Source organism: Parasteatoda tepidariorum, chromosome 8, assembly GCF_043381705.1.
Source record: "Parasteatoda tepidariorum isolate YZ-2023 chromosome 8, CAS_Ptep_4.0, whole genome shotgun sequence".
Lineage (NCBI taxonomy): Eukaryota > Metazoa > Arthropoda > Arachnida > Araneae > Theridiidae > Parasteatoda > Parasteatoda tepidariorum.
Genome location: NC_092211.1, coordinates 39,946,086 through 39,964,347, shown reverse-complemented (window position 1 = coordinate 39,964,347; position 18,262 = coordinate 39,946,086). Strand labels below are relative to the sequence as shown.

The 18,262-nt window shown below is 27.9% G+C and overlaps 1 protein-coding gene across 1 annotated transcript in view; it reads right to left on the bottom strand.

The window, feature by feature from the left end:
- The window catches only part of LOC107442746 (RYamide receptor-like), a 111,033-nt gene that overhangs the window by 7,446 nt on the left and 85,325 nt on the right, over nt 1–18,262 (bottom strand). Inside the window, exon 2 of the mRNA XM_021146868.3 lies at nt 1,593–1,785. Coding sequence (XP_021002527.1) covers nt 1,593–1,785 — 193 coding nt within the window. The remainder of the gene's footprint in view (nt 1–1,592; nt 1,786–18,262) is intronic.

Here is an 18,262-nt window from a genome sequence, read left to right as displayed (position 1 = left end):
AAAGAGAGATGTTTATATAAAAGAAGTCAGTCATTTAAATCTTAAGTTCTAATAAGTATGCAATTTTAATTTTTGAAAATATTCCAAAAGAAAAATTTTATATTAAAATTTAATTATTTTTATTAATATATATTTTAGTAAGCACAAATGTTTCTGTTTAGCCGAAATAAATTTTGGAAAGATAATAATTTAGAAACACCAAGTACAACAGATTTGGTGATTAATGGTTTAAAACAAAAAGTGAGAAAAATTAATGAGAAAAAGAAAATTAAAAATCGAAATGACTTACAAAATATTAACTAGAATTTCTAACATGGTATATTTAGAGCAATCAAACAAATTGCCAACAGTGAATTTCTTTATTTTATGTAATCAAGTAATCAAGTAAATATGACGTAAATTTAGACAACCAGAAAAAAGAAAAGGAAAAAAACGTCAACGACTTATACGAGTTTTTAAATTAGAGAAAGGAAATATTGAAAAGTCTTTTTTTTTTACACTTACATGCATGAGTATGTAAAAAGTTCATTTGTTATGCTGCGATTAAAATTATCACTACATAGAATTTATTATATTTAAACACTTCATTAGTGTTACTATGTGATTAGTAAATGCTAGTAACGTGTTTTTGAATATTTTCAAAATGCACCCTGAAAAAGAAAATAGTTTCAGTGTGAACTTAAGTAAGAAAATTGCTGATTATTTTTGTTAAATTGGTGCTTAGATTCAATAAAATGGCAACGATAAACAAAATGATAGAAAAAGAGCAGAACAGTGATGAAATTCAAAAACATTATTGCCAACTCATGAAAATTATGAAATACTATTCTTTTTTTTTCAATTACAATATAGTAGAAAGTGATTGGCTAAGCTCGTAAGAAAAAAAACATTTTTATATGTTTGTTCAAAATAGATAAAGCGTCTACGACTGTTAAAATATTATTGTATGATTGTTCATTTTTACATAATTATGATTGTTCAAAATATAAATAAGGTCTATAACTGTTAAAATATTACTGTTTGTATTGCATGTTAAATATGAGTTACATAATTTGTAAAAGAGTGGAAAAAAATCTTCTTCAGAAGAAAATATTTGACGTAATAATAACAGCGTATAACTTTTGCTTCAATATAATAATTTATTTTTCCTTATTTGTGCCTATTGTTTCGTTACAATTTTTAAAATAGTGCCATTAAAAATATCATGAAATATTTAGGAATCATTTAATTGAATAATTTTTAGTTTTAATGCAATCATCTGTTTTAAGAAGTAAAAATGATTGTGAGATAATTGCAGGGGTTAGTGAGCAAAACGAGTGACAAAGAATCCAATGAGAGTTAACATAAAAAAGTTTAAATATTATTTTTTATAATTTTCAATAATTTGTCAACAAAATAAAATCAGTTTTCTCAATCTAAATATCATTATAATATATCCAGACAAGATATCTTTGTACTGGTAGAGAATTCCCAAAACAAATAAAAGTTAGGTATTTCATTTATTGAAATGAGATCGTTGGAGTGTCGGTAATGATTTCCAACGAACAAATATTATGATGATATCGCCTTTTATGCAAAGGAGCATAAAATACCTTGCCATCTAGTTCATCCCAAACTTCCGTGCAGTCATAGAACTCTTCTCCATCATAAGTTATCTTTTCCGCTTTTCCGTGAATAAGTTGAAAGCTCGAGAGTCCAAAGGCTGATATCCAAATAAATCCCATTATGAGTGGTCCTCTGGATTTTGTCCATCTTAAACTCAAAGGGTACATTATAGCATAATACCTACGAAGAAAATGAATTTGAAGTTTAATAAATTATGTTATTCATAGTATAACAATGATTTTATACAAATTAAGAAAGGCTTTGTGCTACATATGAATAAATCTTAGCAACGTAAAAAAAAGCACAAATTATAAATTTCGTAGTGCTTTGCATTCGGTATTGTTTTTGCCTTTTTTCACGTTGCTTAGCTTTGTTTCTACTGATTTAATTTTGACAGGATTTTATATAAACTACATAAAAAATGTGAGCCGTGATGGCTCAGGGGATAAAGCGTTCGCCTTCTAAAGAGGTGAACCCGGTTCCGATCCAGCGATTGCTGGTCGATACGAATTTCTCATCCGGCTTGCACCGAACACAGTGCTGATGTAAAATAATATCAATGGTAGACGGATCAAGAGTTAGAGTCCCTTTGCCGTCAGTCTAATTCGTAGTTTTCCTCTCCATGCAACGCAAATGTGGGTTAGTTCCATCAAAAAGTCCTCCACGAAGGCAAATTTCTTCCAATACTTGATTCAGGAGTTGATCCTTGTCTTCTAGATTGTGTTCAAAATTACAAGGTACGGAATTGAACATTAATAGTCGTAAACCCGAAAATTTGGTCGGCTGTTCAACGACGGTTATAAAAGGAAACAAAATATAGAAAAATGTAAAATTTATTTCATTTGATATAAATTAATTGAAGTTTGATTTTTGTTATGATTATTGATATAAATTTATAAATGTTCTCATTTAGGATTTACTTAGTATGAATTATTCTATGTATCTAAAAAATCAGTATTCAAATCTGTAGAGTCCTACTGATGGATCTGCATACAATTTTAATTTAAATTAGAGGAAATACAATTAATAACCATCTGTGTTTGGTTTAAAATTAAATCTTTATTATTGAGTTAAATGATGAAAATTGTTCAGCTTTCAAATTTTTAAGGTAGTAAAGGATTATTTACTTTACTATGTTACATATATACCATCTAATGTATAATTTATTATGACACAGGATTTAATTTTGCATAAAAAAAGTTTTTGAAAACCATTTATAAGATATGAAAAGTACGTAAGAATAAACCATTTTGGTAGTATAGTGGACATTATGTGCCTTACTTCATATGTGCCTTCGCTTCCAGGGATTTAATTTTAAATATTTCTCATGATTTGATATAACGCATATTTTAAAAATATGTGAAGAAAATGCTTACAATTTATTCTTTAAACCTTATTTAAATTTCCTGGATCATGAAGTTAAAAATTGCTAATAGTTACATTTTTTTTAATGTATTGTTTACAAACAAAGGGAAAGCAAAATCTTTGTTTAAAACTTCTGCTCTTTATTAAAGTAACTATGGAAAGCTTTAATCAATATTTTAATTAATGAATTTCGTTTAGGTGGCACTGTTAACAATGATTATTGTTTTTAATTTATCGTCTAACGTGCATCTTTCTTTCGATCTTGAAATAGGGTCTAATAATGAAAAATATATTACAATACAGAATTATGAAACAATTAGCAAGCTAAAAAATTTATAATATTTTAATGTTTTAAGTTTTGATTCAATAAATAAAACGATATATAAACGATAGTTAAAAAAATGGAAAATGCTTAGAAAAGTGTTTTTTTTTTTTCAATAGACGAGCAGTATTGGTTTTAAAAGATTAATCAAAAAAGTAGCTGCAAAATTATTTTCATTGATTTTTGAAAGTCTGGTATGGAAAGACTTGTATTTTAATGACAGTAAAAAATTTACTTTTGAACAATTAGTTAGAGATAAAAATAGTTAGAAACTTGTCAAAGAGAGATGTTTATAAATTAATAGGCAGTTTTCAATTATTTTTTGCTCAAAAGGTTTTACAAAGGTTATTAAATCAATTAAATTTAGTTGTTTAACTATATTTTGAACAACTAAAGAAGCAAGTAATCTTTACAAAATGCTAAGTGTTCAGTCATATTTTTCGACAGTATATCGCGTTAAACAACTCGTGTGTTACCATAAGACATAATGAAGTATTCAGGTAGCTTTTAAGCTAAGTTATTTTTTTTATTTTATTTAATAATACACTATAAAAATAAGAAGTATGTGGATTCACGCATGGCAATTCATACAAATCAATAAGGACTTATAAGTTTTATAAGCTATTATAAGTTTTAAATTGCATCACAATAGTGACAGTAATCTTAAATTTTAATTGTCTTTTGGAAGGAAATTTTTGGTAGAATTATGTGTATTTGAGTTCATTTATATTTAATTAGTATTGTTTTATCACTTTTATAAAGTATCATTTGAATCAGAACTGTTTTCATCGTTGGACTATTTTTTTGTGACGTTCACTGGTGTTGCGTTACTGCCCGTGGGAGGAAAAAATATCAGTTTGAGATTCTTTCGCCTTGCTGTCACGAGGATAGAAGATGGTGGAGAATGTCTGAGAGGTAAATGAACTAAAGCCGGAGTCGCTGAGTGGATGAACTAAGGCCAGAGTCACTGAGTGGATAAACGGAAGTGATGAGCTAAGTTAGGCCAGAGCCGCTAAGTCTGAATCTGTTTGAGACCCACCTCGGCGTCCCATTGCCGAAAGTCTGCTGTTCCACCTGTGCTAACTGCCATATTAGAAGGAAGCCTGAATTGACTGTTAGAGTGCTGTCTATCAGAAACTGGATTATTGACTTGTTCCACGAGATTTGGCTGCAATACCGGTGAGCGTTCAAGAGATTTGGTCTGCAACTTCAATTGATGTAAAAAAAAACTCTAAATTTAATTTTAGTATAGTTTTAAAAGAATAATTTATCTTGAATTTTAATTGCTTCTTCTAGATTTTAAGACAAATGTACCTTTTATTTTTAATCGCTTTAACAGGATTAAGAGAATATTGTGATTTTTATTTTTAACTGATTTTGTAAGATTTTAAGATAAGTATGCCTTTCATTTTTGGAATTTTAGAATATTGAGCCTTATATTTTTAATTGCATTTTATTGAAAATTTAATTTCGTATTGCTAAATTTTAAACCTGAAGTATCTAATAATTTGTACATATGTGATATCTACGTAATAGCATTTGGAAATGATTTGAGTTTGTTTTTGCTTGGAAATCTTTAGTAACAATAAAATTGTTTGTAAATGTTTAATGTTTCAAATAATTCCTTGACTGATTTTCCTTCCAACCTGGGTAACACTGTTACCAAAGTTACTATATTAATCACTGGATAGCGTAAACCTAAATTTTAGAGGTAACAGTACAATTTAAGAGACAAGTGTTTATTGATAAATTATAAAACTACCCCTATAAGGGCTAGTAGGATCAACGCTTCTGCTCCTCATTTGCTTGATGTTTAGAAAAAATATCCTGAATAATTTAATAAAAACCTAATGTAGAAGGTTGCTGAGAAGTATATTTGAATAAACCTCAAAACAACTTGTGTAAAAATGTAATCTGCACACTTTTAAAATAGCCTTCCTAATCAGATTGATAAAAATGGCATTTAAATCAACCTCAAAACAACTTAAAGTGTAAAAAAATAACTTAAACACTTTCATAACTACCTTCTTCAGACTGTTGATATGACGTCCTTTTAAATAAACCTCAAAACAACTTAAAGTAAAGGAACAATAACATGAGCACCTTTAAAATAACCTTCCTAAGTAGGTTAATATAAAGAGCATTTAAATCAACCTCAAAACAGCTTGGAGCAGTAAAAAATATCCTGTACACTTTAAAAGAAAACTGCCTCAGTAGGTTGCTATGAAGTTGTTTTAAATCAGCCTCAGAAAAACCTTAAATGTGAAAAAAACAACCTCATAAACCTAATTTGTACCCTGTGAGGTTTATTTTTTGTCGATAACTTCAAATAAACCTTAAACCATCCTTAACACCTTAAAACAGTCTCAAATAAATCTTAAAGACACCTTAAATATTTGAAAGGGAAACTTGTTCAGAAAGTGTAGATCAAGTTGAAAGGTCAGATATTAAATGCCTTAGGGAATTTTAGCTTCATAAATAATTAGAAGTTATCAACTTCTTTTTATAGATGGTATGTATAGTGAGTCAATAATAATAATAATAATAATAATAATAATAATAATAATAATAATATATATATAAATATANTATATATATATATATAAAATAAAACCAGCAAGTCGTGTCACTCCACAATGTTATAAGTGGTAGCATTATATCAATTGGTGTAATCTGAATTTGTTTAGTTTTGCCAGATTCTTGAAAGATGTCTAGAGCTAATATACTTAAATTAATTACAAATAGTGATAGCAAATATAATGTTAATCTAATTTTTTAAATATGAAAATATAATCAATCTATTATGTGATCTATATTTTCTCAGAAAATAGTTATTTCATTTACTTGATTTACGTAATAAAAATTAAATTTTTTAATATAAATGATCTATAAAAAAACAAACCTTAAACAAAACATAACATATGCATTTTAGGATATAAAATTTCTTACAATTCCTTCCATACCGTTAGAAGTTTTGTAAACTGAACTTTAAAACTTTCAATGTCGTAAAAGTTCTGTTTTATGATCAGTAAAAGAAATGTTTTTATTCACCGCTAACAACATTTATCAATTTTATCGATAACAATAAAAATTATTATACTATCTTATAAGTAGATTTACCAATAGTTTATAAGGAATTGGAAAAATATAGTTTGAAACTTTATTGATAAATGATAAATATACAACAGTGATAAAAAGATCGCATTATTTTTTTTCATTGCAAAATAACAATGCTTTTAAAACTATGCGACTGGCTTTTTTTTTTGTTAAGAGTGCTTTCGGCTCTTTTAATTCTCAGAAATGTTCAAAAATATTTATTTAATTCTTATTTTTGGCTCATACCTGGATGTTTTTCTTTTATAAAACTTGAATTTTATTTCAGCTATTTAGCGTAAATATATAATCTTCATACAATATAATTTTTGTTCGTATATTAAAGATAAAATAACTCTATGTAACTACGTAAACGAATAAACTAAAAAAAGGCATTCAATAAAAATACTTCTTAAATATAACAAAGTAATTATTCACATATGTAATGTAGTAATACATCAGCATAAGTTTACATCATACTAAGTTTTAAGGTATTTTCTTTAGAAAAAATCATTTGAATATTGATTAAGTAATGTAAAAAATATGTATTTACAATGCATACTATTTTTTTACTGTAATAAATTCAAAAATGAAGTATGTAACTAAAATGATGTGGTGTACTACTGAAAGTTTTCAAAGGTTGTTTTTTTTTCAATACAAATATAAATGCAATATCAGTGCAAAATTCTGAACTATAATATTTACTTTCATTTAGTTATTTATTAATCTATCTCACTACTTAGTTTTCTGTTAATGCAAGATAAATTAAAATTTCTTAAAATTACAATATGACAGCATTTGGAACCCGATATAGTCAAGCCGATATAATCTGTTAACCCAGCAATAAGCCTCCTTGAAACGTAATGGAGTTCCCTTAAAGCGAATTACGTAAGATAAAGTTCAAAGTATACTTTGTATAACGGTTTGATTTTACAATAATGAGTTTTTTAATTGTTAATTCTTTTTTAATTTTCGTCAACTATGAAATTTTTTAGGTTTTTTTTACTTTTTCATTCCAGTTATTTTTGAGGTAAATTGCAATTTAAAGTATGGAATGGTTTGTAACCATGTCGCTTTTCCGTGTGCTTATTCTTAGAACTACACTCCTTATTTATTCCAACGAAAGCCTTCATTCGTCATTTTAGACACTTCTTTTTCATTACTTTATTTTTAGCTTTATTTTTAACTTAAACTCGTAAATATACTTTTAAACTTATTAAATGAAAATTTTGTATAATTTATTTAAAAAGTGTTAAAAAAAAGAAAAAAAGAAAGAAAGTCCTCTGTAAATGAAATACCAGTTTTTCAGTTGTTCATTATGTTAACATTATGAAAATAATGAGGCAGCATTAGTTAAATAGCAGGTCGTATGAGACTACTGAAAATGTTTACTACAGCCAAGTGCGCACTATATTACGAGTTCATTATTGCCGGGTTAGACACGAAACTTATCCTGCTATTACGAAAATTTATTCAGCTATTACAAATTCGCGAATGAAATTATTATCAATATTATTATATTTTTTCTTGAACGAAAATATCAGAAAGGAGGAAAATCGAAACTTAAAATAAGACAGCATAATAGCTACCTGGAAATTTTAGACGGGATTATACTTCACAATAGAACGCGTTTTCCTTATAAATCTTTTAATGTTTGTTTAAGATTTGTCAATATTTGCTTGGTTGCTGACATTTTTACAGAAATATTTAGATGTTTCATTCACGGGATAGATCAACTCGATTTTCTGAATTTTTGGTGTTTTAATTTTACAAAATTTGATTTAATTTTAATACACAATTTTAATATAAGGCAGTTGGGTACATACTTTACCGAGGAAGCTAATAATTTTATCTCATGAACGGGAGTTCAAAAATAAAGCACCGCTGATAAAGCAATATTTTCTTTCTTCCTTCAACATATTAGGAGTTTTCAGTACCTTGCGTTTCTTAAATGGTGACCCTTGGCTATTGGAATATAAGAATCTAATCCACGCATGAATAGTAACACCATTGAGGTACGTAACACTAAAATGTCTAGTAGTTCTCAATTCTCACGATAGGTGGAGCCACAAGATAAACCGATTTATCCTCACTTCTCGGTTCATTTGACAAAACACAACCTAGTCCAAACAACCAATATACTTATTCCCAACCTAGCTACAAGCCTAACTTAACCGACCTCCAATGAAAATCTTATGTCCAGTCAAATTTCATTTTTAAGGTTTTTAAATCATGTTAGTTTAAATTGTTACAAAACCGAATAGCCTAATATTCACCGTTTTTAACCGTATCATTTGCGTATGTTTATAATACCTAAAAGTGAAGACATGTTCCCAACCGAAAATTTAATGCTTAATTGGACGAACAGACAGCTACTGGTTATTGACCGTAATTCGAAACTGAAATTTGTTGCAGCATGAGAATAAACTTATTAGACGAGAAAAGAGGAGTAAAACATTATTTTTCTCGTGATAGCTATCGGATTTTAAATAGCGCGGGATACATGTATAGTTCATATTAAATTCACTGGTTTTTAATTACGAAAAGTTTTCAAAGGATTTATAAATTTTTGGTTGCAATTTAACATAAACTTTTTTGCTAACGAAAGACATCATTAAAAATGGATCATGGAAATGAATTATTTTCTTAAGACCTTATTATAAAAATTGATTTTAAGACTACGTGACGGGGCGTAAAATTTGTATAAAATTGGATCAAAAATAGTTTATTGTAGAGAAACTTTTAAGACTAAAAATGTTTATTTATTTTACTTATTTTTAAAGATAAACTGACTTTTATTGATCCATAATGATTCAATGGCAATAAAAACTATCTAACTTATAAACGCACAATATTCTAATTTTAAATTAAGAAAAATTTAAAAAAAAGTTTATAAAAATTAGTTGCTCAGTTTCTTTTCCTTATTTGATTCTATGGGGGAGAGAGGGGTCAATTGTAACAGGGCACGATTGTAACAGAGCAAAAATTTCGAGTGTTGGGTTCTAGATTTGGTTCCTAGGTGGCGCACAAGGTGTATTTAATAAATCTACGTGTACACCCCTGCTGGCAACCACTTTTATAAACTTTTGAAAGAGTTACATCACAAAAGATATTTTCACGCTATGTAAGTACTTTTTTCGGTATTAGAATATTATATTGTAACAAAGTAATTTTGTTTAAAAAAATAAAATTTTTTAACCGAATATGTAAGTGGACACCTTAATTAACATTTCAAAAAAAAAAGATTAGTTTCGTTTATTAACTAGCATTGTTTTTATCAAATGAAGCTGAAATGGCGTCTTGGGGACGATTGTAACAATAAGTAAAGAGACGATTGTAACAGCTGAAAATAAATAATCTTATGTTTACAAGTTATTACTTAACTCTTTAGAAACCACCAATAGTTTCCTATACCACTTATATTACGTTGTATGTGCATTATTTTATTTGACACCTTTCACAGCACAAATTAAAATTTTTAACCCCTTAAAGTTAAAAGTTTAACCCTTTAGGTCTCTGCTCATTATTATTTTTACTCCTAAAATATCACTACTATTTTGATCAATAAAAAATCATATCACAACTCTGATAATATGTATAATTAACTATGTTTTAGTTGAATTTATGAACTGTTACAATTGACCCCGTAAGTGGGGACAATTGTAACAAGATAAGACTGTCAAAAATTGTTTATAAATAATATAATAACATTTAAAATAAGGTATTTGTTTTTTTTTCTAGTAGAGGATAGTCTACTGTCAATTAATACTAATAATATATTGGATTTTTTGTTAGTTAAAAATAGTTAAGTAAAAAATGTACAATTGATCCCTCTCTCACCTACCTACTAAAATAATTTTTAGTTTTTAAGTTAAGGTTTCCTTCAACAAAAAGTTTAACTTAGCCTTTAAATTTTATATAAGATAGCAAAATATGATCTTCAAAGAATTTATTATCTATTCCATTAAAGCTTACAATAATAAAATAGAGTTAAATAATAAATTACTTGACCAAACAATTTAAAGATTTCCTTTAAATAGTTGTTAGATTCGGTTGAAATTGAATTATTTTGTTCACTTGTTAAGTTAGGTTTTTAAATTAAACTCTTCTTAAAGAAACTAAATCTTAAGAATTAATGCATGTTTTAAAATGAGAAAAGACTATGTAAATACGATTTTACGCTTCTACCACAGCTTTGCTTTATTTATTTATGTTTTTGGATAAAACATAATTTATTATAAGTCATATGCAAATACTTTACATAAATTAATTAAGTTAAACCAGTCTCAAAATTTAACTTTAAATATCTATTCAAAATTTTAACTTCTATGTCATTTAACTTAAAATATAATTAAATGTAGAAATTATATTTGAAGACGAATTCATGACGTGTTGTACACAAAAGTTAAGCTTCAATTTCAAAGAGTTCAGCTCTTGGAGCATATAAAGTTTTAGTAATGAAATAATTTCAGTAAGTAAAAACAATTTTCATATTTTTTCTTTCGATTTTTTCAAATTAAGACACTTTATTAATTTCCTCTCATGTATTTTATACTCGTAGCATTAATTTTTCTTCGCGTTGTTAATATCGAACAATTGTTGCTTGATTTCATTGATTATGCCTCCCTTTGAATTTTTTATGTTCTTAGCCCCATTGTTGTATCATAAATGAGAGATTAATGGCCTAAGAACATGAAAAATTAACAAAATTTGAACATAAACAAACATTTAATGTTTTCAATACAGGGTAGGAAAGGTTATCCAATTTATTCTTTAAAACTAACTTTTGTTACCCCAGATTTAGATTGAAAAGTCTTAAGTTGGAAAAAAAATGTACGAAAATGAAGGTTCTTTTAAAGAAAGAATTATTTTAAATTTCCCGGAAATTTTAACAAAAATATTGTTATTGAATTCGTTATTTGATAACTTAATTTAAATAATTTATTAAAAATCTTAAACTTTCTTTAACAAGTTCAGTATATGATCAAAAAATTTAAAATATTTTATTTTTTCATTGATGTTACAAAAACCCAATTCTGGAAAACCGTTAGATACCTTAATATTGCCTTGTGTGAAATGCATATTAAGAAGAAATTATTTTCTTTTTCTAAAAATTTTTTTCATTGTTCAACTCTTAATGTCAGTTAAACTATTGTTCATATAGGGGGAAAGTAGGTAAGATAGGGTAGCTAAGATTCGAAAGCCTGTTAGAACTGACTTTTTCGACCAAAAACTGTTAGATTTAATCAATATATTCATTGTCTTAATTCTTATTTAATCAATATATTCATTGTATATTCATTGGTATAATATTTCATTCCAGAAAATTCATAGCTATTCTACTTTTCTTGCAAATAATTTTATTCCAGAAACAGACATTCGAACAAATTTAGGCATTTCTATTTTATATGAGAATTTAAGAAAATTATCCCTGTAATTTGATTGTGTGTGATGTAGTCACGACCGTACTTAGGGGGAGGGGGAAGATGAAGAATTATCCCGGGGCCCGGGACTGCAGTGGGACTTGTCAAAATTCTTTACGTAAGATATAGTGATTCAAGCTGCAAGGAATTTCTTTATATCGATATAAAACTTAGAATGTTATGCAAACTATCGTCAAAAATTCTGCAAAATATGAAAATAAGGCTTTTTTGTACTTTGAGGAATGGTAAAATAATAAATTTTGCCCCAGAGCAGTTTCTTCAGCATTGGTTGTTGTTATTCTCTTCATTTGTCACACTTCAGCTATCGTGAGTTCATCATAGATGCACATGAAGGGTGTGGGCAAGACCTTAAAGTTATCAAAACAATGCTACCATTGCTACCATGGGACTAAATCTTTATTAATTGTTAGGGTATGAATCTTTAGTAAACATATAATAAGTTGGACTCAATTTAATTTTTATACTTGTATAAGGCCAAAAAAAATAAAGCTAGTTTAAAAACAATACGAGCATTAGAGAGTTAACATAGTAAAACAAGCTTATCGACGCAGGCGCCAGGAATTAATCAAAACAACATGCCAATATGATAGATTCTTCCTCTTGAATAATGGAGTATAATTGAGAATCAGTCCACTTGCAACCAGAACAAATTTCTTCACAATCAATTTACCCTGTCTTACTCCATTCCTCCCTAAATTGGAAAGATTAAAATTACAATGACTGTGATTTCGCTTCCTGAACTTTCTGAAATAAAAGAAAAATTGAACTTCTACTCTCTTCTAAATTTCCTAGAAATGAACTTAACAGCAGTAGAAACATTTCACATGGTACTTAAAAGTATTTCCCTTATAACTACTTGCTTTAGACATTTGTCGCAGACAGCGTATTTTATCTAGTATGCATCAACAGCATATGTATCGGATTCATCTTCTCGATCTTGCCTCTGAGTGATTCTCGATTATCTTAAATTTCTTTCTTTTAAATCTTAAAGCTAAGATAGGCACAGACTTTCGGAAACTATAGAATTGTAAACAATGTTCAATAATGGTTACTTATTTACGCATTAAAGGGAAACTGGAGTCTTTGTCAGAAATTCGTGTACTTTTCGCCAAAACATATTCTAAGATATATAATACTTTAATGAGTTCATTACTAGAAGTTCCTTGGAATTTGTTACTCAAGCTTTTATGTTTCGTTTAAAGAATTCGCGTTCTGAGAAATTTCGCTGAAGAAAGTATTAACTTTATTTGAAAGATATGAATATGAAATGTTAGAATTTTCCTTTTAAAATTATGGTAAAATAGCCAGCAGCAGTCTGTCCATTCTTTTAACCATAAAGATTACGGTAAGGAGCATTTTCTTCTTTATGTTTTCAAAACCGTTTGCAATTAGTATGGTTAAATAGCCATCAATACAAAACTATATGGTTTTTAAACCATTTACAACCAATACGGTTTCAAAACGAAATTTAATAGGACTCTGAAGATAGTTTAGTAGCTTTTTGGTGACTCCATTTATATATGGCAGAGAGTATCGACTTCCAATAACCCAGGGTTATAAATTGGAGAGTACTAGACATTAGAAACTCATCATGTGCTGAAGGGAATGAAGAAAATATTGCGGTGTCAACGCTAGGACTCAAAACCACGTTTTGTCGTCGGTCATAAGACTGAAAGATTGGCCCTCGATGCTATATATGCCCATCTGCAAGTAACAATGCCGCCTAGTTGCTGGATGAAATTCTGGTTGCTAAACTATATTAGATAAAAACAATCAATAAATGTTTTTCTAGAGAGTATCGACTTCCAATGACCCAGGATTATAAATTGGTGAGTGCAACACTAGAAACTCTTCATGTGCTGAAGGGAATGAAGAAAATATTGCGGTGTTAACGCGAGGACTCAAAACCACGTTTTGTTGTCGGTCATAAGACTGAAAGATTGGCCCTCGATACTATATATACCCATCTGCGAGTAACAATGTCGCCTAGTTGGTGGATAAAATTCTGGTTGCTAAACCATATTAGATAAAAACTATCAATAAATGTTTTTCTCTCACTTTGAACATTTTGAATATCATATTTTTATGGTTATTTGACTATTTTGGTTGAATATATTTTTTTTTGTCGTATGCCTGTTTAGGCAGTAAGGGTGCTATTGTTCCTGTTTTTCAGTGGCTCCATCTATGGCCAGGAATTTGACTTCTGCCACGTCATTCACACAACCACAACCCGTTTATAGGGCGGGTCACATTCACGCACAAATGATAAAGCACATAGAACACATAAAGAGAGAAAGAAGCATCCATGCCTTGCCCGGGATTCGAACCCAGGACCTTTCTGATGCAAGGACAGTTGAATATGATAAAATAACAATTAAATTAATTGTAACCATTTTTACCGAGAAATTTCAAACAGTGTTTTTTTTTTGTTGATTAATGAAGCTTATAAAATGATAACCTCTTTATTAAATATTTCACGAACATTATTTGTTTACATAACATTCGTAATATACATATAATGATAACACTTTAGAATAGTAAAGATAATGCTTCCTCAGAGCTACATTAATCTCCTATTTTGATTGCAACTATTAACAGATGAACGGTATGAATAGCATTGAGAGCAATTAAAATCGCAATCATTAGTCAATATTATTCAATGCATTATCTTTCCATTAAGTAGTTTAGGGAGTTCTATGCGTTGAACTGCTGGTATAATGGGTCGTTTTCATATTTCGGTGCTTTTGATATGTATCTTGAAGGAGTGAGAGATTTTATGCAATTTTGGTTTATAAAATGAGCTCTGGTGTGCACTGTTAAGCATGTAAACTGCAAAATTGTTAAATCGAATTTAAAAGGTGATAGTATTTTAAAGCAATTGTTCGAAAGGAAAATAGAAATATATCTACCTGAAAAAAAATCTGTACTGTTTTTTTTCTATAAATTACAACAAAAAAACAACAACAAAATTACAGTGTTGGGTTAAATATTTATGATAAATACTCAAAATATTTTCTAAAAATATTATACCAAACAACTAATAAGTATTATAATTAGTATAAAAATATTTATTTATTCAGCTAAATAGGTTGGAATATTAGGATTTTTGCCTAAAATTGAATCTTAACAATTTTTTTAGAATGATTTAGTTTTCATATTTTTTGTACCTTAAATTTTTATGTTAAAATGTCATGTTACCCGTCATGTATGTTTGACAATTTGGAATCAGACATGACAATCTTCGTTACAGACAGAACGTTATTTGAAAGGCTTTTTCTTTTAAAGGTTGAAATTTAGATAAATTAAGAAAAAAGTTTTATATGAAGAAATTAGTAAAACTTATTAGGAATTATGGTAAGGGACAAGGGGATTTTAATCGTAGTTCTTTATTATTTAAAATGAATCATGAAACGACATAAAGAATATTTAAATAGTTTAAAAGAGATACATATGCTTCGTTTTTTATAAATTACTCAGTTTTAAATAATACTCTTTTTTCATTTAACAACTTCTAAATTTCTCTGAATTTTGAAAATGTTGAATTTCCAAAATTTGCTTCAAATTTAAAAAAAAATGTTTAAGGGAAATAAGTTAATGCAATTTTATTTTTACAACTAATTCAATTAAAAATACTTATAAAAAAGATCTGTAAAAAATAAAATTAAGTCAAGTGGTAGGTAGGTGTAACAAAGATCACGCCTAAATCAAATTTCATTAAAAATCAACATTTGTTTAATTTCTTTAAACACTTAACTAAAGTATTTTTTTCCTAAATATTTTTTTTTCCTTTAACAATCATCAATTAATCTTAAAGTTTTTTAATTGAATGCAATTTCTTGAAAACGAATATATAAAAAAATGGCTTTTAGAATTAAAATAATTCTTGAGTTATAAATAGTAAATGAATGAGAAAAGAAATTAACATATTTGTTAGTGTTCATCAAAAATATTACTGCTGAATACATTTACGCTATATTAATGAGCGTTATTTGGCTACAATACATTCATAAAAATGTTTTCTACATTAAGCAATGCTGCGAAATGAAGGTTACTAAAATCTTATGAAAGTAATTATAATCTTTTGAAAGACGCTATGACGTTTCAATTATGTTTTTATTAATTTATTAGAAATAAAAGCATTAAATTAAATAAAAAAAGTAAAAAAAATATTATAAAGAGAAACACAAGTTTCATTTAGCTCCACTTCAGATTTAAAATCATATTTAGTTACGAATGATTGTCGAAACTATTAACATATTTACATTACGATTAATCAATGAGATTTTCATTCACGAAATACTACGCTGCAAAAAAGTCCGTGTAAAATATCGGTAAAAGTACTAACATCTTGCGTGCATCATCCATAAAATCCTTGTATTATAAAATCATATTTATCGCATAATATTGTGATAATTTACCGTAATCTTTACAGAAATATTTATTGAAGTACAATGATTTTAGTGATTTTACCGTAAATATTGCTGAAAAAAGTAAACTATATAAATTTTTTTGTTCCTTAAAAGTTCATGGCAGAAAGTACTAGCACCTTTAGTACTAGCACTTTTTACAGGTAACCTGAATAAAAAGTTCTAACAGTGACAACGGGTCTTAAGTATTCATATGGATTATCTTTTAATACCTTATAGATAACAATCATCTGAAGTTCTTAAAGAAAAATAATTTGCATCTTAGGATAATATTTACATTCTTTCAGTGAAAGAACTGTAAAGTATGTGCTGTGCTGAAATAAGTAAAAAGTAAGTGATTGTATTTACAATACAATCACTTTTCAAAGCAAAGCTATACACATTTTGAAGCGATAGTTAAAGAAATGTAAGTATTATACGGTTAGAAATCATTTAAAAAGAAATCAATGCGCCGTGAAAAATTCTGGAACAAAATACGCACGTAAAAGGTACCGACAGTTTGGTCGTCGGTACTTTTTACCGTAAAATCCATTTTTACTGGCACATGTTACAGAATAAAAAATCTTCTAAACCATAATTTTACAGCAATAATTACCGTAAAATCACTGAAATACTGCAATGAAAAAAATAATTACTGTAAAAATTAAGGTGTAATATTTTACGGCAAAGAAATATTTTACCGTAAAAAGGATTTTATACCGCAATTTGATCCCAGGATTTTTTTATAGGGTATTTCAATTAAAAAAAATTCTTGCATTTTAAGGATAATGTCACAAAAGTTGTAGAGTGTAGGTTCATCTGGTGAACGCTCTGGAACAATCCTGTATTCCGAAAATAAGACTTGAGACTAATAAACAACTAAAGAAAACATTTATTTGATTAAACAAACATCGTGTACGCCCAGCGTACTCTCGTCAATACAGCTAGCAGTTTGAAGAAATTACGTGGAAGAAAAAGCAATTATCGCATCCNTAAAGAAAACATTTATTTGATTAAACAAACATCTCACACGCCCAGCGTGCTCTCGTCAATACAGGTAGCAGTTTGAAGAAATTACGTGGAAGAAAAAGCAATTATCGCATCCATGTCGTCACTTTTATACTCTGAAGATCCGCACCACTTCAGTTCGCTTCACCAATAGTAATCGCTACCGCAGCGACGCCACATAGCGATATCATTGCAAACGAAATATTTTGTGAGTATGCGCAGTTAATTTATTAGTGCATTTGTGTACTACAAAAAATTTTACTTGATTTTTCTTACTGATTCCATTTGTGAAATAAATATACAACTTTTGCTCTAAATATAGCGAACATAAGGATAAAAACAAATTACCAATAAAAAGTTGTCAAATGTAGTAATTTTTTGTTAGCTTATTTTGTAGTTAATGGACTTGAATTCTGATTTACTGTCTGCTATTTTTATCTGTAAGACCAGCCCAAATCACCTCATTTCAAAAAATAAAAATGTATCATATGTGTGTATAAAAATGCATTTTTGAATTTACTGAGACTACGTATACACACTCACAAAGCATTAAAAATTTATAAAATTTGAAGGAAATAAAAATCATAAAATGGATTTCCCTCCTCCGAAAACTGTCCTCATGGAATACATAAATAATTTACTTAGATAATTCACCAAGCATCTTGAATATGTGTTATGCTAAAAGTTTTTTGGAAATCAGTACGAAAAATCATTATAGAAAAATTTATGCAGCTGTGAAGAATGAATATTTTATTTTAAAAGCAATGCATCTCGCATGAATATTTTTTTGTTATTGAAATTTTTTATGCTTTTATAAAGGTTTAAATCTGAAGAAATATACTTCTTGACATCTTTTTAAATAAATATTGAATGAAACATAAATAATAAGAAATATATTTTTTTTTCCATTATTTATTCAAGCGAAGTTTAGAATTCATAATGGTTTAGCGAATTTTACATATTTCATAAATAAGGAATAAATGCACGATGAATATATATATATATCAGGAATAGTCTGA